General features: G+C 60.0%; 1 protein-coding gene across 8 annotated transcripts in view; it reads left to right on the top strand.

The window, feature by feature from the left end:
* TTC7B (tetratricopeptide repeat domain 7B) overlaps window positions 1-11,975 on the top strand; it is a 243,600-nt gene extending 231,625 nt beyond the window's left edge. For all 8 annotated transcript variants that reach the window (XM_070065535.1, XM_070065534.1, XM_070065536.1 and 5 more), the window contains one exon: window positions 11,062-11,975. In XM_070065535.1, the coding sequence (XP_069921636.1) occupies window positions 11,062-11,283 (222 nt within the window). In that variant the 3' untranslated portion in view covers window positions 11,284-11,975. The remainder of the gene's footprint in view (window positions 1-11,061) is intronic.
* Window positions 11,976-24,013: the final 12,038 nt, after the last annotated feature.

The raw sequence follows: 24,013 nt of genomic DNA, 5'->3' as shown, positions 1-24,013 counted from the left end.
ACCTCCCCTCTACCTCCCCTACCTCCTCTACCTCCCCTACCTCCCCTCTACCTCCTCTACCTCCCCTCTACCTCCCCTACCTCCTCTACCTCCCCTCTACCTCCCCTACCTCCCCTACCTCCCCTCTACCTCCCCTCTACCTCCCCTACCTCCCCTCAACCTCCTCTACCTCCCCTCTACCTCCCCTACCTCCTCTACCTCCCCTCTACCTCCCCTACCTCCTCTACCTCCCCTACCTCCCCTCTACCTCCTCTACCTCCCCTACCTCCCCTCTACCTCCTCTACCTCCCCTACCTCCCCTACCTCCCCTCTACCTCCCCTCTACCTCCCCTATCTCCCCTACCTCCCCTACCTCCTCTACCTCCCCTCTACGTCCCCTACCTCCCCTACCCCTACCTCCCCTACCTCCCCTACCTCCCCTCTACATCCCCTACCTCCCCTTCCTCCCCTACCTCCTCTACCTCCCCTACCTCCCCTACCTCCTCTACCTCCCCTACCTCCCCTACCTCCTCTACCTCCCCTACCTCCCCTACCTCCCCTACCTCCCCTCTACCTCCCCTACCCCCCCACCCCTACCTCCCCTCTACCTCCCCTCTACCTCCCCTACCTCCTCTACCTCCCCTACCTCCTCTACCTCCCCTACCTCCTCTACCTCCTCTACCTCCCCTACCTCTCCTCTACCTCCCCTACCTCCCCTACCCCTACCTCCCCTACCTCCCCTCTACCTCCCCTATCTCCCCTACCTCCCCTACCTCCTCTACCTCCCCTACCTCCCCTCTACGTCCCCTACCTCCCCTACCTCCCCTCTACCTCCCCTATCTCCCCTATCTCCCCTACCTCCCCTACCTCCCCTCTACATCCCCTACCTCCCCTTCCTCCCCTACCTCCTCTACCTCCCCTACCTCCCCTACCTCCCCTCTACCTCCCCTCTACATCACCTACCTCCTCTACCTCCCCTACCTCCCCTCTACCTCCCCTACCTCCCCTATCCCCCTACCCCTACCTCCCCTACCTCCCCTTGCTCTCTGGCGGATGCTGGGACTGCACCCACCAAAGACACAGCCCCTGCCCAGCTCAGGGAGCATCGGGGCAGATGACAGCCTGTGTCCCTGAGTCCCTAGTACCCAGTACCAAGACACCCACAATGCTCAACAAGCATTTGTAGCAAGAAGGGAAAGAACCACAAATGGCTTTGGTTGGGCTCATTGTGTGGGCTCCGTTTGCCCCGGCCCTGTAGGGAATGCTCACTCACTGCACTCTCCCACCCCCTGCCCCTCTGGACACCTGCACAGACAAGGGCAAGCCTCGGGGCTTGGGAGCTGTTGGCACCTTGGCTGTGGTCCTCCTCCCCTAAGTGTCCCCCACCCATTGCTAGCGACTGTCCGCTGACAGCCATCACGACCTGTGGGTGTTTTGGCACCAACACTAAAGTCCTCAGTTTTAAAGAAATGAGACCAGAGGGAGTTCAGGGCTAGGTCTGCAAAACCCACTGGAGGCTGGCCAAGCCCTTGGCTTCCAGCCAGGCTACCTTCATCCTGGCTGCTGGGGTTTGCACCAGCAGGGTAAGTGCCTCCAGAATATTCCAGACCATTCTAGAAGCAAGCAGCTTCAGAAGTTTCTGCCAGCTGGATGCTGTAAAAAGGAAGAGCCGTGCTCACCTTTTCCTGGGCTTTCCGGTGCCGTGCGCTGAACCCGTAGCAAGGCCTGCTTTGGGGGACTGCGAGAAGCAGCAGCACTCAGAGCCGGGAGGTCTGCCGCTCCGTTCCTCTGAAACCCCAGAGGAGAGCGGTCTGTCCGGGAAGCCGCCGCGTCCTCGAGGGCCCCAGAGAACACGAGGGGTCAGAGCCCACGCGAGCTCCGCGTTTTCAGCTGGCATGCATGCCGCCCGGGGAGGTAGCAGGCTTCTGCAGGCCGGCCAGCTGGCTAGCAGCAGCAATGGGGACCTGGGCATCCCCTCCCAGGCCCCGGGATGTGTGCCTGCAGCCTGCGGCTTCTGTCTCAAGGAGATAAGAGGCTTTGGAAACACTGAGTTCTGTTTCCTTCTGCGTGGTGCTCAGCGCTGCAAAGGCCCGGCCCCCAACAAGCACCTGTCTTCAACCCCTGACCTGGAAAGGGGCCTTATCAGCTGTGTCTGTGGCCCCCAGGGTGGGCATGGGGCTGGGGTCTTCCTGAGATGCACAGCCCAGGCTGAGGAGGAAGAGGCGCCTCCCCTGCCCCACGCTCCCTAGTGGGTCCACGGGGCTCTGAGTCGGGGCGTCTGTGTCCGTTAACCGGAAGGAGAGCGAGGGAGGAGCCGGCCCACGCTTTGGTTGACACTGGAGCAGGGAGACTGGGGGACGTTGGCCTGCCCAGCCCCATCCTAGATGGAGGGGGCCATTTAGTGCAGGAACCGGGCTCCCACTCACCGCCTCAGTGCCCGTCCCCAGGGGGCGGCAGCCTTTGTCCCTGCCGCCTCTGCCCTTCAGCCCGGGTTCCTGCAGCAGGACACGAGCTGCCTTTGTTACCCTGAAGGGTGAGTGGCCGCAGGAATGTTCTGTCCCGGCTGGGGGCCTGGCGTGGGAGTGGAGGGGCTCAGAGGGCGGGGATGGCTGCAGCAGCCGCGTGAGGCGCAGGGGCCGCGTGCAAAGTGGGGCGTTGCTAGTTCTTTCCCTCCTTGCCACAAACACTCGCTGAGTGCCGTGGGCACCTCAGCGCCACTGTGCCACTGCGCCACTGCGCCGGGTCCTGGGGAGCTCCTGCCGTGTGTGGCTGAGATGGAGACGAGGTTGCTGGCTGCAGGGGGACTGCGTCAAAACTGGGTGAAATGGCCTGAATAAGAAGCCAGTGTCGCCTGTCCCACTGAGGAAAGGGTGGAGTCACCTGACTGCCAGAGGGTCCTGCTCCAGGGAGGCCCCACTCAACCCTAGCCTGGCCTGGGAGGGGCTGAGCGGCAGCACATGGGTCCCACTCTGGTGGGCGAGAGCCATGCAAGACGTTGGGGGAGCCTTGGAGCCCCTGGCCTGGGGAGGGTGGCCTTCCAGGCTGGCACAGGGCCCAGGACACACACAGGCCCCCAACCCTTCCCTGGCAAGCCAGCGCCATTTCTGAATGCTCAGAACAGAAACGAAACACAAAACAGAACCCCGTGGAGAGCAGGCCTCGCCGTAGCTGCTGGAACCCACGTAGAGCAGCCGGCCCAGCCGCCAACCCCACCTCACCCATGTGTTTCCAGAGCTTTCTCAAGGTCATGGTGGAAACAGGGTGGGACTGGGGGCTGGCCCCTCAGCGGTGCCCACGAAATGCCTGTGCACAGAACTCGCAGTGCCTTTGACGCTTGCCAGGGAAGCAGGTGCCTCCCTGGGCTCTGCGCTCCCACACAGCCCCCAAGGCATCCCTTCAAAGCTGTCGTCTCCAGTGGTCCCCCTTTGGCAAAGAGGAGCACCCCCATCCCGACCCGTAAAGCTTAACCTCAGCCAGCTGTACCAGCTGCTGGCCCACGAACACGTGTGAAACCCTTCAGCCAGAGTCTCTGTGTGGGGCTGTAGTGGGCCACAGCACGCCCTGCGCTGGGCAGACTTGCACTTGGTCAGTGGTGGCTTTGAACGGTGTTCTGTCTCTCAGAGCGCCAGGAGCAATTCATTTATCCCGCTCTAATTTCTGGCCTCCCGCTCAGGGTCCAGCCTGGTGGTGCAGAGGTTGGCACGGCTCACCCAGGCCCTGCCCTCCAGGCGCTCGGAGCAGAGCCCCGTGGGTTCACAGAGCTGCCGCCAGGCCCCTGTGATGAATGCTGCACGGGACAGTTAGGAAGGCCCTCTGTGACCGGTGGAGGGTGCGGGTGACACGCATGCACACGCGCACGTCGGCAGCCTATGTCTTGCAGGCTCCTTGTATTTGGGGAAGACCCCGGGCAACGCTGCGGTGAGCCACCCCTGTGATGGTGGCGTTTCTGACCCAGGAGTAGGCAAGGAGAGCCTGGAGTGCTCCTGCCCCACCTGTGACACCAGAGCCCTCCCCCATCCCTGGCCCAGAAGCCCCTGCAAAACCCAGGCTGGCTCTGACATGGCCAGGGCAGTTCCTGCCCAGAGAAACTGTGTGCGAGGCTAGGGGTAGGGGGTCTGCAGCATCAGCCAGGCCCTGGCAGCAGAAGCACCTGGGGGACCCCACCCCACCCCTGCACCCGAATGCTTGTTCTCCAAAAGGCTGTGCCCGGGGAAAAGCCACAGCCGCCCGAGGGACGGCCTGGCCCCCAGCAGGGGCCGAGCCACGTGCCTCTGTTTTAGCCATGGCTTCTCTTTGGGAAAGAGGCTTTCTTCTGAGGATATTATCTCCCTGTCCCTGTACCCTAGGGACAAGCATGGTCCGTGACATGCCCCTGAGCCCAGCTGAGGGCCCACTTTGCTCCGGGGCCGAGCCCCAAGGGGATGTCCAGGCGCTCCCGAGGGCTTCTGTGCTGCTAACTTCTGACTTGGAGCCGATGCAGGCCCTGCCGCTGGCCCGCCGCCCTAGGGCTTCGATGCTTCCAGAGCCAGGGCTGTGGGCCCGGCAGCCCTCCCGGGAGCCCCCACGTGTGCCCTCAGCCTGCTGCGAGCTGTTTGGTCCTCGGGCAGTAATTACCACGGCAACAAATGAGAGTGAGGAAGATGCTGATTGCCCTCAAACTAGCCAAGTCCGTTTTGTCTCATTTGAAATCATGGGTTTAATTTAATCCCTTATTTCCAATTTGGTGCCTCACCGAGGTCTTATTTCTACAAAACACCTGATTATAATAATTACAGGCTTGGAAAGCCGTCTTCATCTGCGCCTGATGAGACAGCTTAAAAGTTACCTCCCCAGCGACTCCCTCTTCCCGCTGCAGGCCGGCCCCGGCTGGCTCCAGAGGGGCCAGGGCTGGGACAGATGGGGGCTGTTTCCACGCCCCTCTGGAGAGGAGAGAGGGCCTGGCATGAGGGCACACGTGGCACGGGTTCAGGTCTCAGCTCTGCCATTCATTGCCTGTGCAGGTCTTCCTGTCTATGAAGCTGAGCCAGACAGCACCCGCTCCTGGAGGTGGGCGTGGTGGACACAGAACCCAGCGGCAGGCGTATTCCAAACTGCTTGGTGTCCTTAGTGATTTTCACTGGGCCCTGAGCCCTCCAGGAGCTTCCTACCCTCTGTGTTGTCACAGCCGCTCTGGGCCATCACTTGGTGGCTTTGTGTTGGTTTTGATACAGAGGTGGGAGTGGCAGGTTACATGGTCGTGAGACAAGTCAGCTATCGGTATCGGTATCTCTGCCTCCTGCCAGGCTGGGAGCCACGTGCCTCTGCGTAGCACTGCCTGTTGGGGGAGCGGAATGTATTGTGGCCTGGGCTCCTGGGGACATAGGAGGCTCAGGGTCTAGGGCAGAGAGCTCTGGCAGGAAGGGCCAGGCTGACTAAGGTGAGGGAGACTGGGGGGTCGAGGGATGCTGGGGGCTGCATCCTGCAGCAGTGCATCGGCTGCACCAGCGGGAGGGTGAGCCCAGCTGGCCGTGAGAACAGCTAACTGCCAGCCTCAGGAGCCAGGAGAAGCGGGGAGACAGGCCTGAGGCCTGGAGACTGGGAAGCTCTTCTGTAGTGCAGAGGTGCTGGTGGCTGCCAGGGAGGGGGGAGGGCAGGCCCCTGGCCGGCACGGAGGGGTCTCGGTGCTGTGTCACTCCTGGCAGCAGACACGTCCAGTCCCAGCCCAGCCCTGGCCGACCTCCTAGCAATACTGGCTCCAGGCAGCGGCCCAGCCCCCTGGTCCTGGTGGTTCCCGTCGTGTGACTGATCTCCAAGCTGCTCTCGGTTCACTGGGGAGAGGCCTGTTTTCCTTTCGCATGCCAAGCCCACGCTGGCAGCCCCTGGCACGTCTGCGAAGCCTGCCTGAGAAGCCCCAGTGTCAGGAATTAATTCCACTGAACAGATTGCTCAGGAAGCTTCAAGGTCGCCTGGACACAGCAGCCTGTTCTGCGTCAGGAATGCAAATCCAGGTGCATGCGCTGGACATTTCCAAGCCCTGGGAACCCTGGCACGCTGGAGAACAGCCAGGGCTCCGAGCTGCCCTGCTCAGAGCGTGACGGGGCAGGTGGGCTCATCAGGCTGGTCTCTGCAGGGCTCTTGGGGGCAGGCGGACGCGCCCCTGCTCCGGACCCCAGCGCAGACTGTGCCCAGATTCAGCAGCCCAAACAGAACTCCCAGCAGAGGGTCTGTGGGCTCTGCCCAATCCCAGCAGAGTGGAGCAGCCCCTGCTCCGGGAGCTGTGGCCCCCGCCTCTTCCTGGGCCGAGGCGCTGGTGCTCTCAGGTCTCCGCAGCTCCCTGGTCCACTTTCTGGCTAATAAATGCCCTGTCCTTTGGCACTTGCGACTGTCCCCACGCCTCCAGATCACAGCCAACTGTGGGCTGCCAAAGGGCGACACGCAGCCCTCCATGAGCCGAGTGCGGGATGCTCCCAAGCAGCAGGCAGGAGCCAGGAACGCGGAGCCGTGGAGAGGAGCCACTGCCCGCCATCGCATGGGAAGGAGCAATAAAGTCAGCAGTTAGTGGTGGGAGAGACGGAAGGCGCCGCGTGGCGGATGCCCATTCGCTGCTGCCTGCTGTAACTAGGTGACTGCCTGAGCGCACTGGGGCGAGAGCCATGCAGAGCTCTCCTCCAGGGTCCACGGGCTGCCTCTTAAAGCAACAGAGGCCCCAGGCATGTGGCGGGAAGAACAGGTGTCTTTGGCATCAGTCGGGCCCAGGCTGGCCTGCAACTCAGTGTTCACCAGCGCTGTGACCTTGGGCAAGAACTTGGTCCCCCTGCATGTTGTCTCCTCCTCTCTAGAGCAGTGGGAAGGGGAGATGAGCCTAGCAGGGTGCCTGCCAGGGAGGAAGGAAGCAGCACGGGGCTGAGTGGACAGTGGCAGAGCCCAGCGGACCCGGGTCCTAGTCTCCACCTGCAGCCGAGCCAGCAGGGACACCTCCCCCGGTTTCCCACGCTGGCTCGCCCCTCACCACCATCTGCCAAAAGCCTGTAGGGTGTGTCTTCCTGGTGGGGTCTTCTCTGAGGGCTGTCTTTGCTGTCCTGATGGCCTGGAAGGGACGGCTGCTGCCAGGGCTCCCTGCCACACCCAGGCCCCTCCCCACCCTCACCCGGCTCCTCTGTCCGTGATGTTGGAATGCTCTGGGGCGAGCTGGGGCAGGTGCCTTCCCCCGGAGGGGAGTGCAGCCTGCTCTGCCTGGCCCCTGAGGTCGGGAGGGGAGGGTGGAGCGTCAGGTTTCTCCCTCGGCAGTGTGGGTCTGGTACGGGGGCTCACTGTTGGGACATCTGCATCCCCATATCACAGTGCCTGAGCTTGGGTCGCAGCTCCTCCGCTGCAGACTCAGCTTCCTGCTAATGAGAGGCAGCAGGTGGTGGCCCGAGGACCTGGGAGACCCGGATGGAGCTCTGGGTTCCTGGCTTCAGCGGACCCAGCCCTAGATGGTGCAGGCATTTGGAGAGTGAACCAGTAGATGGAAGATCTTCCTCTACCCATATCTATCTCCGTATTCCTTTCAAATAAAGTGAAAAAATGTTTTTAAAAAATCCTCCCAAGGAGTCCAAGGTGGTGAGTGTACTCCCCACCCAGAGGATTTCCAGTTGCGGGCCTGGGGGCAGGAGGCGGGGCCTCAGGACCCGAGTGGGGGTAGGAGCACCCAGTGTGTGGGGCCTCCACAGCTGGGACTCTCTTCGGAAGCACTAGAGACAGGCCTTGCCCCCTACGGGTGTCCTGGCTGTGCCCTTGGGAAATTGCTCTGGGAGTCCCCCCTGAGTTAAATGCACAAACCTACACAAGCACTCGCCTGCTGCCTAGGAGCCTTCGCTTCAGCACAGGCGCTCCTTGACTTTGGCGGTTACGTCCTGTAAACCCCCACATAAATGGAAAATACCGGAAGTCGAGTGCATCCTAGCTCCGCGAGGCAGCGCGGTGGAGAGCCCCAGTGGCCTGCCCTCGAGACCAAGACCACGGGGCTGACCGGGGAGCTGCCCTTGCTGCCGCCGTAGAAAGCGGCAGATGCTTAGCATGAGCCCCTGGAAGGATCCAATTTAAAATCCCAGATACAGCACGGGAGGAAAAGAAATCACAACTCAGAATATGAAGTGTAGTATGGGAGATTAGTTTACAATTCAGCCTACAGTCTCCTCTGCATCCATTTCACTTTTTCTCTTTTAAGATGTATTTATTTATTTATTTATTTATTTAAAAGAGCAACAGAGAAGAAGGGAGACAGAGATTTTCCATCCATTGGTTCATTTTCCCAAATGGCCACAGCAGCCAGGGCTGGGCCAGGCTGAAGCCAGGAGCCGGGAGCTTCTTCCTGGACGCCCGTGTGGGTGGCAGGGGTCTCAGCACTTGCGCCATCTTCCGCTGCCTTCCCAGGTGCAGTAGCAGGGAGCTGGAAGGTGAGTGGAGCAGCCGGGACTTCAGCTGGCGCTGTGATCTGGGATGCCAGGGGCACCACGGCCCCAGGCTGATTGGGTTTCCCTCTGGTGCTACTGTGCAGTCAGCTCAGTGGGACCGGGGACACTGTGGTCGGGGTGTGGGGTCCTGTGCTGTCAGGAAGCAGGGTCCCAGGTTTGTCCCCTGTCACACCCAGTTAGTTCCCTGCTTCTCCCGCAGAGAGATGGGGTGGGGGGTGGCACGAGGAGCAGACCTATAGAGAGGGGAATGGGTCTCGTGGACCGAGACCCTGTGCACTGCGGCCCAGCCAGCCTTGGGAAGCAGTGAAACACGTGCACATTTCAGAAGCCAAGGCGAAACCCACCTCCCTCCCCCCACCATCCCCCACCCCCACCCCCCACTGATCCTAGGTCTCTTCCCCAGGAGGGCTCCCTGAACTGCCTTCCCCTCCCAGAGCTGGGGTCCCTCCCCAGCTCCGCGGGCCGTGGGTCTCCTTAGCTGTCACTCACTGACCACAAGCCCCCCCCAGGCAGCGTCCCAGCTCCTGTGCCCGGTGCTCATGGGTGCAGGCGACCCCCGCGGGCCAGCCTTTCTGAAAGCGCGCACTAACCCCCCCTGAACCTTCCTGAGCCGCCTCCTTGTTATTCTCCTGCCATTTCTTCTCTCACCTCCTCTTCAACGCTGCGTTCCTGCTCCTATTCCATCACGGAAAAGTCATCAAATACGGGGTCTGAGTTTTACTAAACGTGGTCACGTGGCTCAAGATGATAGTTAAGGCAAATTACAAAGAATGGAACTGAGCGTGTGTGCCTTTATGAAAGGGTAACTTCCTAAGCTTGGAAGTAACAAAATCACCAAATACCAACTAATTTAATTTTTTAAACCAAAAAGACATTTTTAAAGAAAAAAAAAGTCAAAAAGTCCAATGACCGGACTAGATAATTATGATAGCAGGTAAGTATTAATTAATCTTCCTAAGCAAAAGCACAGAAAATGTTTAACCTCAAATGCTGTTCAAGAGATGTCAGTTTCAGCAGGGAGTTACATCCTGCACTCGGGCATCAGCAAAAACAGAAAGCAGTGAGAGGGGCCAGCACTGGTGCAGCGGGTTAAAGCCCCGGCTTTAGTTCGAGTCCCAGCTGCTCCACTTCCGATCCAGCTGTCTGCTATGGCCTGGGAAAGCCGTGGAAGATGGCCCAAGCCCTTGGGCCCCTGCACCCACGTGGGAGACCTGGAGGAAGCTCCTGGCTTTGGATCAGCTCAGCTCTGGCTGTTGCAACCATATTGGGAGTGAACCTATGGATGGAAGATCTCTCTCTCTCTCTCTCTCTCTCTCTCTCTCTCTCTCTGTCTCTCTGTCTCTACCTCTCTCTGTAACTCTCTTTAAAATAAATAAATAAATCTTAAAAAAAAAAAAAAGCAGTGGGGATAGGAGAATCATCAGCCCAACCCCTGACTCTGCCAGTGGCTGAGGCACTGAGGCAAGCCTTTGGGAATGAAATTGGCAAGGTGTTTGGGGAACCCTAAAACGTCACACCTCTTACCCCAACCCCACGCTGGCGGAACCTGCCCTAAACAGAGGATCTCCACAGGATGATCTATCGGAGTCTTTTTTTTTTTTTTTTAGATTTATTTATTTGAATGCCAGAGAGAGAGAGAGAGAGAGAGAGAGTGTCTTCCATCTACTGGTTCACTCCCCCAAATGGCTGCAACAGCCAGAACTGCACCAATCTGGTGCCAGGAGCCAGGAGCTTCTCCGGGTCTCCCACGTGGGTGCAGGGGCCCAAGGACTTGGGCCATCTTCTGCTTTCCCAGGCCATAGCAGAGAGCTGACCAGAAGTGGAGCAGCTGGGACTCAAACCAGCGCCCGTATGGGATGCTGGCACTGCGGGCGGCAGCTTTACCCGCTACGCCACAGCGCCAGCCCCTGTCTATTGGATTCACTGAGCCTCCCACTGGCCACCGAGGGGGGGGGGGGACATTGGGCTCCCCGCCCCCACTGACCTACGCCCAGAGCAGTTCCCTTGTGCCTGTTTAATACACAGACTGTGTAAGTATTCTCAGCAAGATTTCATCTAGCCGAAGGTTTCCACGTCTATAAAGGAGATTTGAAATCCATTGATCTAAAAGAACAGAGCGCACTGTCTGAGAAGATGTCCATCACAGTGTGACTACAGCAAGGGCGAGCCTGGGCTGAGGGGACGCCCACTGCAGACGTGCCCAGATGCCTCATGGGAGTGAGCGCGTGTGTGGGGGCCAGCCCTGCAGCACAGCTGACACCGCGCGGTGACGGCTCTGCGGGGCGGCGCTCCAGGCCAGCAGGGGCGTGGTCAGGGTGGAGGGTGCCAGCCGCTTCACAAAAATCCATTACAGCATCAGAATACCAAGACCACAAACGGCGTTTCTATAGGCTGCGCAAAAGGGATGGCAGGTGCCCCTCCACGCAGGCAGGCGTCAGCGGGCCATGGGGGGCGGAGCCAGTGCAGCCCGGGGCCTTCTGATTGGTTTACTCCTTGTTAAGTTCTCAGATGAACCCCGGGGTTCGCGGGACTGAGCAGCACCTGAGAGCCTCCTGTGTGCCCCGCCCAGCGGAGGTGCTTTTCCCCCAGGAGAGGTAGCGCCCAGAGCCCCTCGATCTGATTGTCTGTCTGTCTGCACTGCCTGCAGGCCCTGATCCTGCACCAGCTGGGCCGCTACAGCCTGGCGGAGAAGATCCTCCGGGACGCGGTGCAGGTGAACTCCACGGCCCACGAGGTCTGGAACGGGCTGGGCGAGGTCCTCCAAGCGCAGGGCAACGACGCGGCCGCCACCGAGTGCTTCCTGACCGCCCTGGAGCTGGAGGCCAGCAGCCCCGCCGTGCCCTTCACCATCATCCCCCGCGTGCTGTGAGCGTCCTGCCGCCCCGAGGGCGCACGTCTGCCACACTGAGGCCCCGTGGGTGCCCCAGGGACCGCAGTGAAGGAACCAAACCGACCCCGCTGTGTCCACACGCACCTCCCTGTCCTTTGCCAGCCCGGCGATCGTTTCTGAACCAACACGTTGTGCTCAGTGGATGATGTGCCATATTTTGTCAGCTAGCATCGAGTTTTCAGTAAAAAAAAAAAGATGATGGAATTAATCAGCACATGTAGGAGAATCTATTCCAAGTGGAAGGCGAGTGGCAGAGCAGATATTTTTATCAGAGCTGTCCCCTCCTGCCCACCCCCGCTCCTGCCCCAGCGCGGCCCAGAAACCAATGTGAATTTTCTGTTCCCCACCTCAGCACTAGTCTATGCCGGGACACCAGCTGACAACTTCTTGGTTTTATTGTCAATGATTGTACCACGTGATGAATTACTGTCCTCACTTAGAACAAAGCGCGAGTCCAAGAATATTTATATTTTACCAATATATGCCTGTTACGAGAGAAGGAAATATGAGTTATTTAAGTTTAACTTTTTTATGTGAATTCAGAGTTTATTTATCGATGGAAATATGTACAAAGAAGCTGCAAATGGAATATTTACCGACATTCCTTATACATGACAGACACTTGGCTAAATGGGAAGATGATGTTAATAATAAAATGATTTTTAAATGGACCCCTGGCCCGTGTCATCCATAAAAGCTCGCAGACCAGCGGGAGGTCGTGGCTTTGTTCCCCGATGGGGGGAGCTGCCCGAGCCTGGGTGCCCGCCCTGGACAGGTCAGCCTGGGCATGAGGGGGCCCAGCAGGCTGGGGAGGACCCTACACGGGGGTGGGCCAGTGAGGCAGCTGCAAAGCAAGCCCTAGGCCTGGGCCTGGCTCCATCTCTCCCGACCGGAGCCGGCCCGGCTGGCTCGAGACTTCTTTCATCCAAGCCTCTCTGCCTCCTGTTTGCAGCAACAAGCCTGGTTTGGGTTTGGGAATTCTCCTTTCCCGACTCTCCCCATGTTGTCTGGATGGGGCTTTGGGATTGGAGCATATGGCTTGAGCCTGGCCAATCAGCATCCTGCATTCACGGGCACGGAGGTTCAGAAATGAGCATGTGACCTCGAGTGGTCCAATCAGGATGGGAGCTGCAAGGACAGGCACCTGCTGCTTCCTGCTGGCCCTGAAGCTCCCAGGTGAGGCTAAGAACACGGCAGCCCTCCTGCCGCCGTGATGGGAGGACGCCGAGGTGTGGGAGCCAAAGACGGTGTCCAGCAAAGTGGACAGCAAGACCAGGAACCCCGGAGAAGCTGAGCAGGCTTCTGTAACCCCGGAGCTGTCGGCTGAGCGCTGAAGGGCTGCCCCGCCAGGGCGGTGTGCACATTTAGGTACCCTGAAGCCTCGGAGACCCCGTCACAGCCCCTCCGACACCGAGGCAGGCAGGCGAGGGGTAGCTGAGCTCTGAGGAGGGACAGCCATTGTGGGTGTGGCGGGTTGGCACCCCAGCCTCAGCCCGGACCCTGTCGGGCAGTAGCTGGGGCTTTGGGAGGTCAGGAGTCATGGAATTGTCAGTTAGACCCTGACAGGAAAGTGCAGGTGCACCGTGTGGGGTGGCCTGCTCCGGGTGGAGGTCCAGGGCCCAGCCATGCCATCCACGCAGATCAGAATCAGGCAGGCAGGAAGTTGCCCCCCACCCCGGCTGGTGAAATCCTGCACACATCAGCCCCTGCAGGGCGCTGGGGACGGGTCCCAGTCACCTGCCTGACATCTGTCCCCTCTGTAGCATCCCGCGTCCCTCAGAAGGGCATCTCTCTCTGACTCTGCACCCACATGGCTCAAGGGTGGCCATGGGGGCATGGCCTTGGCCACCAGAGCCCTACACCCCGCTCCAAGTTCCATGACGGGTTCAGGTGTACATCTGTAACCCATGCTCAGCTAGTGAGAGGCCCTGGTGGGAACTGGTTTGGGAAATGTTAGAGAGCTCTTCCTGCAGAGTGTGCTCGCCTAGTGTCACGTCAGGTGGGGCTGCTGGTGATTGTTTGGCACCAAGTGGGACAACCTGCCTGCGAGTGATGCCAGTTTGGGAAACGAGGAGAAGGAGCAGGAGTCACCGTCGGAGCCCTGGAGCCCGAAATTTTCCCATCGTCCTGTGAGGCCGCACAGCCCCTGCTTTGCCTACAGCGAGCCTGAGTGGGCTTCTAGCACTGAGCCCCAGAAAGATGCCTGAGAATTGCAGGGGCTCCCTCTCCCCCACCTGGGAACCCCTCCAAACGCCTTGGCCCACTTCCTTAATCCCACGCACTCCCAATTCTGCATTCCAGTTTTTTCCACTCAAACTCAGCCTCTCCGCCTCGCTCCCCAGCACCCCGGCCCAGCCCCCACCTCACTGGCCCTGGCCGTGCTGTCCCCACTTCTGCCCTGACCCCCCTCAAGTGCTGTGTGGAGAGCTGGATAGGGTCTCCGTCCTCTGCATCCCTTGCTAATCTCTTGCCTGGAACCAGACTCCGTGTCCCGGCGCCCTGGGGAGCCTGGCCCGGCTGCATCTCCCCCAACATTCTCGCTGTTCTACCTACCCTTCTGGTCTCCAGTGTGCTGAGCCTCCTGGCTGATGGCACGCATGCATCCACCCATTCATTCAAAGCGAGAGAGCAGCCCAGGCCCCCCGCAGGGCCTCTCGGGTGGAGCCAGCTAACTGTTTGCGGGTTACGGAGATCAGGACGCCAGCGGCGTCTTCAGGGGTGAGGGCCACATGATTCTGCTGTCCACAGGGTGGAACCTGGGAGACGGGGGCCGCTGCGTGTGGGCAGCCACAGTAGGCGGCCGAGTGGAGAAAGTGCTGAGGCGTGGTGGGCGGCAGTGCCGTGAGGACAGAGCCGGGGGCTCTGCCCACAGCGGGAGGCTGCGTGTGAGGGGAGGTCCAGGGTGAGGGGAGGAGGGAGCTGTCGGGTGCAGAGAGGGGCCAGGTTCCTCCCAGGAGAGACCCCAGGGTGCAAGCCAGGGCAGCTCTCAGTAGTGGGGACCCCGAGTCAGTGAGCAGGCGCTGCCCCCCACCAGACCCCCAAAGCCGTGAGAAAGATGTCCCCACTGTTTGGTTAGGGCAGCCCAGGCTGACTGAGCCCAGGGTACAGGCAGCCGAGAGTGGGATCAGGAGAAAAAGAAATGGGAGGGGTTGGCACTGAGACACCACCTTCTAGAACCTTCCTGCAGAGAGGCACAGAGAGCCCCCATGGGGAGCAGGCGAGGCAGGGGCTGTGTCTGAAAGCACCCGCCGAGGACACTGGGGTGAAGGGAGGGTGCTGGCAGGGCGACCCAGGGACGGGAAGCTGGGGGGAGGCCAGGCGAGCCTGGAGGTGAGGGTGGGCGGAGCCCTGGGGACCCCAGGGGAGAGGAGGCCCCTCTTTAGGGCCAGGGCAGGCCCCACCTGGCTGCCTCCCTCGGGCCGTGGGCCTGGGCATGGCTGGGGCTCTCAGACACTCGGGGCTGGGAGAGGTGGAAGCGCAGCACCTCCCCAGGTGTCGGGAGACCAGACCTCCTGTCCTGTGTGCCCGAGGGAGGGCGTGCATGGACATGTGTGTGCATGTGGACATGCATTGGATACGTGTGACTGTGTGTGTGTGCGTGTATGGATACATGTGTGCACCTGTGGACATGCGTGTGCAAGTCCAATCTGGGACCAGCGGCAGCCACGCACGGTCCTCCTCGATGCCCCCTCCCATCTGCCCACCAAGGCAGCCCCAGCCTTTGCCAGGCTCCCCACATCTCAGGAGTCCTCCGCCCCCGCCCCCAGTACAGGCTGCTGGTCACACGCTGAAGACTTGGGGGCCGCAGAGGGAGCACCAGGGCAGGGGCGGCCCCCCAGGGCACCCTCAGCTCCCTCTCTCTCGGGGGCTCCACCTGCCTCCGTCCTGCCCTTCCCTGCCTCCTCCCCATGCCAGCAGGGGGATGGTTGCCCAACATAGGGCCGCACTGGTGTGGCATTGCAGCGAACAGCCTGGCCACCGCCCCTCTGCAGGCTGCTCTCATTGCACACCCCCCCCCCCAGGATTCTCCCCCAGGCCCCCTCTCCCTGGCTCCTCTCCCGCTCCCTCCTGCCCACATGACCACAAACCCTAGAGACCTGGTTTGAGTCCTGTCAAGGGGAGGCAGCAGGGGGCAGGCCGTGCAGGCTGCCAGGACCCTCAGGGCTGCCCCCACCTCCACCGCCAGCAGTCACTCATTTCCGGGGTGGGGCAGACAGGACTGGGCCCGGGACCTCCCAGTCCTGGCTCTGACAGGCGTGGGCCCCTGCAGGGTCTTCTGAGGGCCAAGCTGAGGCTGGGAGACTATGTCGGCACTGTGCCTTCCGGGGAGCAGGGGGGTCCTGACCAGTACCTGGCCCACTCTGGCAGTCTCCTGGGCTGAGGCGTGAGCCAGCGGACGTCAGGGGCGGCGGGCTACCAGGCAAGGGCCTCAGAGCCAGATGATCTGGCTTGAAGTGGGGGTGGCCATGGGGGCAGGGATGGGGGGGCAGGAAGGTGGGGAGGTGGCTTCTGCAGGTCCGCCTCGGGCCCGGAGCCCCAGCTGGCGTCTGGGCTGCCCACAGCCTGCGAACGCCTCGGCTTCTCTGACCACTACTGTGCGGCACCTGACCCCTGACCACAGCGGGCTTTCCTGCTGACCTCTGGGCTGTGGGTCGAGCAGACCTGGCTGGAATCCCAGCTCTGTCTGGTCCCGCGACTTTGGGCCTAGAAGGCATCTCAGGGAGTGGCAGGGTGAGTGTGCCACATGTGGGGTGTGTGGCCCACAGGGTGAGTGTGCAATGTGTGAGGTGAGTGTCCTGCAGGGTGAGTGAGCCACGTGTGGGGTGTGTTGTCCACAGGGTGAGTGAGCCACGTGTGGGGTGTGTTGTCCACAGGGTGTGTGCCACGTGTGGGGTGCGTGGTCCGCAGGGTGAGTGTGCCACGTGTGGGGTGCGTGGCCCGCAGGGTGGGTGAGCCACGTGTGGGGTGTGTTGTCCGTAGGGTGAGTGTGCCACGTGTGGGGTGAGTGTCCTGCAGGGTGAGTGTGCCACGTGTGGGGTGTGTTGTCCGCAGGGTGAGTGTGTCACGTATGGGGTGCGTGGCCTGCAGGGTGAGTGTGTCACGTGTGGGGTGAGTGTCCTGCAGGGTGAGTGAGCCACGTGTGGGGTGTGTTGTCCGCAGGGTGAGTGAGCCACGTGTGGGGTGCGTGGCCCGCAGGGTGCGTGGCCAGGGACCAAGGGGCCCTGGAGCGGGACAGAGAGGGGAACTGCTCTCCCCCTCCCCCCACCCCACAGTGGTTTTCTGCAGAGATGCGAATGGAGGAGCTGAGGGTCGGGTGGGGCTGGGGTGCACCTGGCCCACCCTGCCTGCAGTGCCAGCGCAGCGGGGCACGGCCGGGGGCCTCTCCTCATCTTGGCTGCCTTGGCCTGGGAGAGTCATCTTGGCCTGGGGCCACATGAGGCTGAGGGGGCAGTGCAGGGCAGCCCCGCACGCCCGCACCACCTGAGGCTGCAGCTGGGCGAGCTGAGGGCGCAGAACTGGGGCCACCTGGGCTGGGGCTCGACTCGGGGCCGGGCCACCTTCTCTAACGAACCTCAGCTGAGTCACGCGTATCTGTGGGTCTCAGTTCCCCTCCCTGTGGACGGGGAAAACACGGTCGCTGGAAAGATCCAGAGTGTGTACAGCGCAAGCACAAGGTAGGGCATCCAGCGTGTTCTCAGTCAGGGAGCCTGCTGCGCTGTTGTTGCTGTGTATTTGAAAGGCCGAGAGACAGAGAGGGAGAGAGAGGGAGAGAGAGAGAGATCTCCCATCTGCTGGTTCAGCCCTCAAATCCCACTAAAGCCAGGGCTAAGGCAGGCCGGAGCCAGGAGCCTGGGAGCCCCGTGCAGGTCCCCGTGTGAGTGTCAGGGACCCGTGTGCTTGAGCTGTCACCTTCTGCTTCCCAGGAAGCACATTTGCAGGAAGCTGGAACTGGAAGCAGAGCTGGGACTCGAACCCAGGCACTCCGATCTGGGAGGCTGGCATCTTCACCACTGCCCCAAATGCCAGCCCCTGGAGCCGGCTCCCAAGTGCCTTTCCCAGCAGTGTGTTGGGGTTGTGTCAGGCTGGAGCCCAGCCTTACCCTCTCATGCAGCACCACCGGTGATCCACTCCCCAGACCACACAGGAAGCCGGGGGTTCCAGCCTGGGCCGCAGCCCCCTCCCCACCCCACCCTGCCCACCACCACCAGGAGAGCATGGCTACTGTACAGGTGGACTCCCCGGACCCACCCCAGCTTCTGGGGCACCTGGCCCAGCCAGGCCGTCCTTCCTGTGTACCCAGCAGACTCTGGCCAGGCACAGCGACCTTGACCTCAGCAGCCGGTGGTCTAGCTGGGAGCTGGGAGCCAGGCAGCCAGCAGTAGCTGAATAAGCCAATAAGTAAGGCCATTGGGAGAGAGGTGACATGGGTAGGGACAGCTGGAAGTGATGCGTAGGAGGCTCCCTGAGGTCCCAGCAGCCACCTCGGTGAGGCTGTGACACCGAGTGGCAAGGTGTCCCCCGCAGAGGAGCCTGGGTGCTGCCCGTGGGAGGGGCTGTGAGCTGACCTCCCAGAAGTGAGGTTCTGCCGCTTTGGCCTGCCTGACTGGGCCCGGCCAGTTAGCAAAAGGCCTGACGCGTCCTCCAACCAGCAGCAGGGACGCCACCACGAGAAGAGGAAAAGGCCACAGTGTCCACACTGGGACTGTGGCCACCTTAAAATCCTCTCTAGAGGCTGGCTTGCTTTACTTTAGACACAGTGGTCCAAGGATAGCTACATTCATTTTTGCAAATATTTTTATGTAACCAAGAGTCGTTTTAAAAGCAGTAAAGTTAAATAACAATAAGTACAGCTCAAAAACAATGAGACTTTTCAGCAGAAGTGTCTTCGAATTCCCTGGCTTGCTGCTCTACAAAGTTTACAAATTAAAAGTCCTTGTTTTAACATTTTGTAGGATTTATTTATTTGAAAGGCAGAGCAACAGAGAGAAAAAGAGAGGGAGGGAGGGAGGGAGGGAGAGAATTCACTCCCCAAATAGCACAACAGCCAGGTCTCTGGTTCAGGCCCAGGCCGGGAACCAAGAACTCCGTGTGGCTGGCAGCGGCCCAGATACTGGGCCTGCATTGGCTGGTTTCCCAGCTGCATTAGGAGGGAGCTGGGTCAGAAACAGAGCAGCCAGGGCTTCAACTTGCGCTCCAGTACGGGACGCGGGCTCTGCAGCTGACAGCGTAATCTGCTGCGCCCTACACCGGCCCCTGAGTATTTTTTTAAAATATTACACTAGCCGGCGCCGCGGCTCACTAGGCTAATCCTCCGCCTTGCGGCGCCGGCACACCGGGTTCTAGTCCCGGTCGGGGCGCCGGATTCTGTCCCGGTTGTCCCTCTTCCAGGCCAGCCCTCTGCTGTGGCCAGGGAGTGCAGTGGAGGATGGCCCAGGTGCTTGGGCCCTGCACCCCATGGGAGACCAGGAAAAGCACCTGGCTCTTGGCTCCTGCCATCGGATCAGCGCGGTGCGCCGGCCGCAGCGCGCCGGCCGCGGCGGCCATTAGAGGGTGAACCAACGGCAAAGGAAGACCTTTCTCTCTGTCTCTCTCTCTCACTGTCCACTCTGCCTGTCAAAAAAAATAAATAAATTAATTAATTAATTAAAAAAAATATTACACTAAACATTTGTTCCCTGTGTGATTTTTTTTTTTTTAGTTTTTTTAAAAGATTAATTTATCTACTTGAAAGGCAGTTACACACACACACACACACACACACACGGCAGAGAGAGAGAGAGAGAGAATCTTCCATCTGCTGATTCACTCCCCTAATGGCCACAACGGCCGGGACTGGGCCAGACTGAACCCAAGAGTTTCTCCCAGGTCTTCCACACGGGTGGCAGGGACCCAAGCCCTTGAGCCATCTTCCACTGCTTTCCCAGGCACATTGTAGGAAGTGGAGCAGCCAGGACTCAAAACAACACCCATACCGGATGCCGGTGTCGCAAGTGGAGGGTTTACCCACTAGGCCACAACCCTGCCCCTGGTGTGTTTTTAATGAAGTCCTACTGTCTATATAACACTTGGTGGGCCTTTCCACTTAAGTCCTCTGTCGTGAGACTCTTTATAGACGAGGCAAAGACTGCACAACCGTGGGTCACAGGCGCCCGCAGAGCATCTCACCCACGGCTTACGTCAGCCACCCACGTGCTTCACGTGGAGTCGGTGGTGCAAGCTCACGTTGGCTGAGCACGCTTATGCAGCCGGCCTCGCTCTAAGCGTCCTGCATGGATGACCACACCTAACCCTCACGGCAGTCCCGAGACAGGACTGATGGGAAATGAAGTCTTCCTCACAAGATAATCCAACTTCGCCCAAGGTTGGGTGATCAGTACCATGAGGGTCTTTCATTAAGTTCGTGGCGGGCCACGCTGTGGCATAGTAGGCTAAGCCTCCACCTGCAGTGCCAGCATCCCACAGGGGCGCCAGTTCGTGTCCCGGCTGCTCCTCTTCCTATCCAGCTCTCTGCTATGGCCAGGGAGAAGCCGTGGAAGATGGCCCGAGTGCTTTGACCCCTGCTGTCACGTGGGAGACCCAAAGAAGCTCCTGAATCCTGGATTAGGATGGGTGCAGCTCCAGCTATTGCAGCCGTTTGGGTGTGAACCAGCAGGTGGAACACCTCCCTCTGTCTCTCCCTCTCTCTCTGTAACTCTGCCTATCAAATAAACAAATCTCTTAAAAAAAACTTAATGGAAAATGAAATTAGATGGTAAGTTTGGGGCAGACACCCCTTGGAACGCCCACGTCCCATACTGCACCACCTGCTCAGGACCTGGCTCCACTTGTGATGCCAGCTTCCTGCTCTGCACACCCTGGGAGGCGCAGTGGTGGCTCAAGTACTGCGATCCCTGTCATCCTGGCCTGGACGGAGTTCCAGGCCCCTGGCTCCTGCGTGGCCCCGCCCTGGCTGTTACAGGCATTTGGAAGTGAACCGGCCAATGGCAGCTCCCTCTCTCGGTGTCTCTCCCTCACAAATTAGAAACATAACAAGTGCATCTGAGTGCACACAATTTTGAAATCCATGCTTCTTTTCACAATACACATTTTCCACAAACTTACTTTCTTTTTATTTTTTAAAGATTTATTTTATTTGAAAGACTTCCACCTGCTGGTTCACTCCCCAGTTGGCTGCAATGGCCAGAGCTGTGCTGATCGGAAGCCAGGAGCCAGGAGATTCTTCTGGGTCTCCCACACAGGTGCAGGGGCCCAAGGTCTTGGGTCATCTTCCACTGCTTTTCCAGGCCATAACAGAGCTGGATCGGAAGATGAGAAGCCGGGACTCGATCTGCTACCCCTGGGATACCAGTGCTTCAGACCAGGGCTTTAACCCACTGTGCCACAGTGCGGGCCCCTCCACAAACTTTCTGAAAACCCCTCGTCCATAGGGTTTGAACCCAGGTCACCCGACCCCAGAAGGCACACGCTCAGCCACTTGTCTCTCTCCAGCATCTCTGCTTGTCCGTCTCAGGACAGGCTTCCAGGGAGAGTCCTGGTTCATTGGCTTTCACTCACCGAAGGCTCAGCGCGTGCACGTCCCGTGGCTCATCTCACTCCTCCCAACTCCACGCAACTGAGCAGTACACTGGCTGCTTGGTGTGAGCGGGTGGGGTCTGCGTGGCGGCCATGCGTGGCTGCCAGTCATTCCCGCTAGAGAGGGGAGGGAGGGCTGTAGGCTCCTCCCCACAGGCTCAGCTCCCGGGCGGCTGGTGCTCCAGGGAGCGGGAGGTACAGCCTCCCGCCAGTGAGCAGGTGCGCGTCCTGGCAGGGCAGGGACCCAGCTTGTGTGCTCACAGGGTCCACACTGGAGGCTGAAGGCTCAGGATGCTGCTGGCAGGATTCAGGGTTCAGATCCCTCCCTGGTCAGGTCAGGCAGCAAAGTGTTCACAGGGTTGTAGGCCCAGGACAAAGACCCTGGGGCCTGGAGCCTCGCTGGGGGCTGCTGGAGGCACATGCGTGGTGTCGCTGGCCGTCCTGGCCCATCGCGCAGCCGGAACACCACAGAGCCGGCCCTTTACAAGGAGCGGAAGCGGCTTGGCTTATGGTTGGAGGCGGGATGGCCGGAGCCAGGGGCTGGCACCTGCAAAGGCCCTCTTGCTGTGTCATCCCAAGGCTGACGGTCAAGAGACAGGGCAGGAGAGAGGAAGAGGGGCCCGGCAGTGATAATGAGCCCTGGGTACTCCCGCCATAAAAGTGTCAGTCCACTCACACGGGCAGAGCCCTCGTGGCCTACACATTCTGAGAGCCCCCGCCTCTTGATGTCATTACAGTGGCAGGTACTTTTCTTTTCTTTTCTTTTTAAGAGTTCTTTATTTACTTGAGAGGCAGAGTTATGACTGAGAGAGAGGTCTTCCATCCACTGGGTCACTCCCCAAATGGCTACAATGTCTGGAGCTGGGCCAATCTGAAGGCTGGAACCAGGAGCTTCTTCCTGGTCTCCCACGTGAGTGCAGGGGCCCAAGCACTTGGGTCATTTTGCACTGCTTTCTCAGGCCATCAGCCGGGAGCTGGATCAGAAGTGGAGCAGCCTGGACTTGAACCAGCGCCCATATGGGATGTGGTACAAGGCGGAGGCTTAGCTCACTACGCCACATCCAGCCCAGGCAGGTACATTTCTAACACATGTTTCTGGGGAGACAGATTTAGACCACAGCCCCACCCAGTCAGTGTACACACCCATGACCCCGTAACTTCACACACACACACACACACACACACACGGCCTGAGGGGATAGCGCCGCCTCCAGCCCCAGGGCTTTGGCGGGGTCCTTTGAGATGCTGCCTCACTGGCCCTGGGCGGTGGCGTCTCCCCGAAAGGCCAACCCCTCACCCCTCGATGACACTGAACTAGACACACAGATGCATTGCACCGTCCTTGCCAAAGTCTGTCCAAGAAACTGAAGACAACTGGAAAGGGGGACCCATTGTGCAGCCTGGCAAGCTGAGACGCAGAGCGAGGAGGTGACCTGGCAAAGAGAACAACTGCGTTCCATCCAGGACCCACCTGCTTCCACCCTGACCTCCCTGTGGGAGCCCTTCACATTGCGAACGCCTTCATCCGAATCACTACATCGTCCTGGCCTTCCGCTCCCACCTACCGGGTGCAAGTGTGTCCGCCCAGAAGGGCCCTAGCTCCTGACTGGCCCCTTGGAGGGCCATTGTAGCCACGGGAGATCTGGACTCCAGCTTCCCTGGGGGCTCCCAGCAGGGGTGTGGGCCCGTCTGCCTTTGGGCATAGCCCATGTGTGCAGGGAACGGGCAGGCAGCAGGTGGCCCACACAGTGTCCACATTGTCCACAGCGAAACCTTATTAGATACAGAAGTCTGTCATTCACTCAACACTGCTGACCTCCTGGGGCAAGCCACACCCACTGAGCATCGGCCTGGGCGTCCCCCCAGATCTCTGCCCTGCGCCAGTGCCCCGAGCCGTTCTCCTGTCTTGTTCCGACACAGGGTCGCCTGGCTCCGGGCCTCAAAGACCTCCTCTGGAAACACGGGGAAGGAGGGTTTCCACTCAGCGACCCTTGGGCCTTTGTCGCTGCGATATGGCCGCGGTTAGACTGCTGGAGCCTGCCCCGAGGGACTGAGGTAGGGCCAGGGATCAAGTGAAATGTCAGCGTGGACTGCCTGCTGTAGAAGTCTCAAGTGACAGCTAGGCCAGGCTTAACCACGAGAGGGTGGGCGGGTCTTAGTGACTGGCACCTGTAGCGCCCTGTTAGACAGGGGAACGGGCGTGGCCTCCCAGCGAGCGGCCCGCCAGGCAGGTGCTAAGAGACTGGCGAGCAAGGCGCATCCTCCGGCCCAGCGCCCCGCCCACCATGAGAAGAATTGACCAAACCAAACCCAGGAACTCGCCCTGAAACCAACCAGCTCTCTCCAAAACTACTCAGAGTGTGAACAACAAAGAAAGGTCCAATGCCCAGCAGGGAGGCCTGCGGAGAGGCAGCAGCCTACCACGGTGAGGCCGGTTAGCGACCGACATGGAGACAGCTGGGTGAAGCCTGGGGCTCAGTTGTCGGCGACGGGCCAGTGTGACGGATGCACCAGCCTGTCTGAGGGCAACCACAAGGCGCACCAAGGGACGAACTCACGGGAGCCCTGCCGTCCTTTGCAATTCTGCGGTGCATTTAAATTTTTCTAAAACTAAAAGTCTATTTTAAAAAGAAAGAAAGAAAAGCAGAGTGAGGTCTGGGCCAACGAGCCTATGAAAAACCACTTACTGTCCTGGGTCACCAGGGAGATGCAAGGTCAAAACCACACACAGTGAGAACAGCGAGACTGCACTGCACACCCCCACCCCACCCCCACTGTCTGCAATCCGAACAGCTTGGAGCCGGCAGGGCTGTAAGACAGTACCGCCACTTGGAGGACATTTTGGCAAGTCTTAAACAGTTAAACGTAGAGGTACCAGGGAATCGCTTTCCTACTATTCCCCCAAAGAAAATAATGTCTAGGGGCTGGTGTTGGGGCCCAGAGCTTACGCAACTCAGGCGGGGCCGGCATCCCGGATTCCAGTCCCCGCTATTCCGCTTTGACCCAGCTCCCTGCTAACGTGCCTGGGAAGGCGGTGGAAGATGGTCCCAGTGTTTGTTCCCTGCCACCCGCGTGGGAGACCTGGACGGAGTTCTGTCTCCTGTCTTCAGTCCAGACCCGGCTGTTTAGAGAGTGA

This window comes from Oryctolagus cuniculus, chromosome 20 (genome assembly GCF_964237555.1).
Source record: "Oryctolagus cuniculus chromosome 20, mOryCun1.1, whole genome shotgun sequence".
In the NCBI taxonomy this organism is placed as follows: Eukaryota; Metazoa; Chordata; class Mammalia; order Lagomorpha; family Leporidae; genus Oryctolagus; species Oryctolagus cuniculus.
This window is presented reverse-complemented; position numbering and strand designations above follow the sequence as displayed.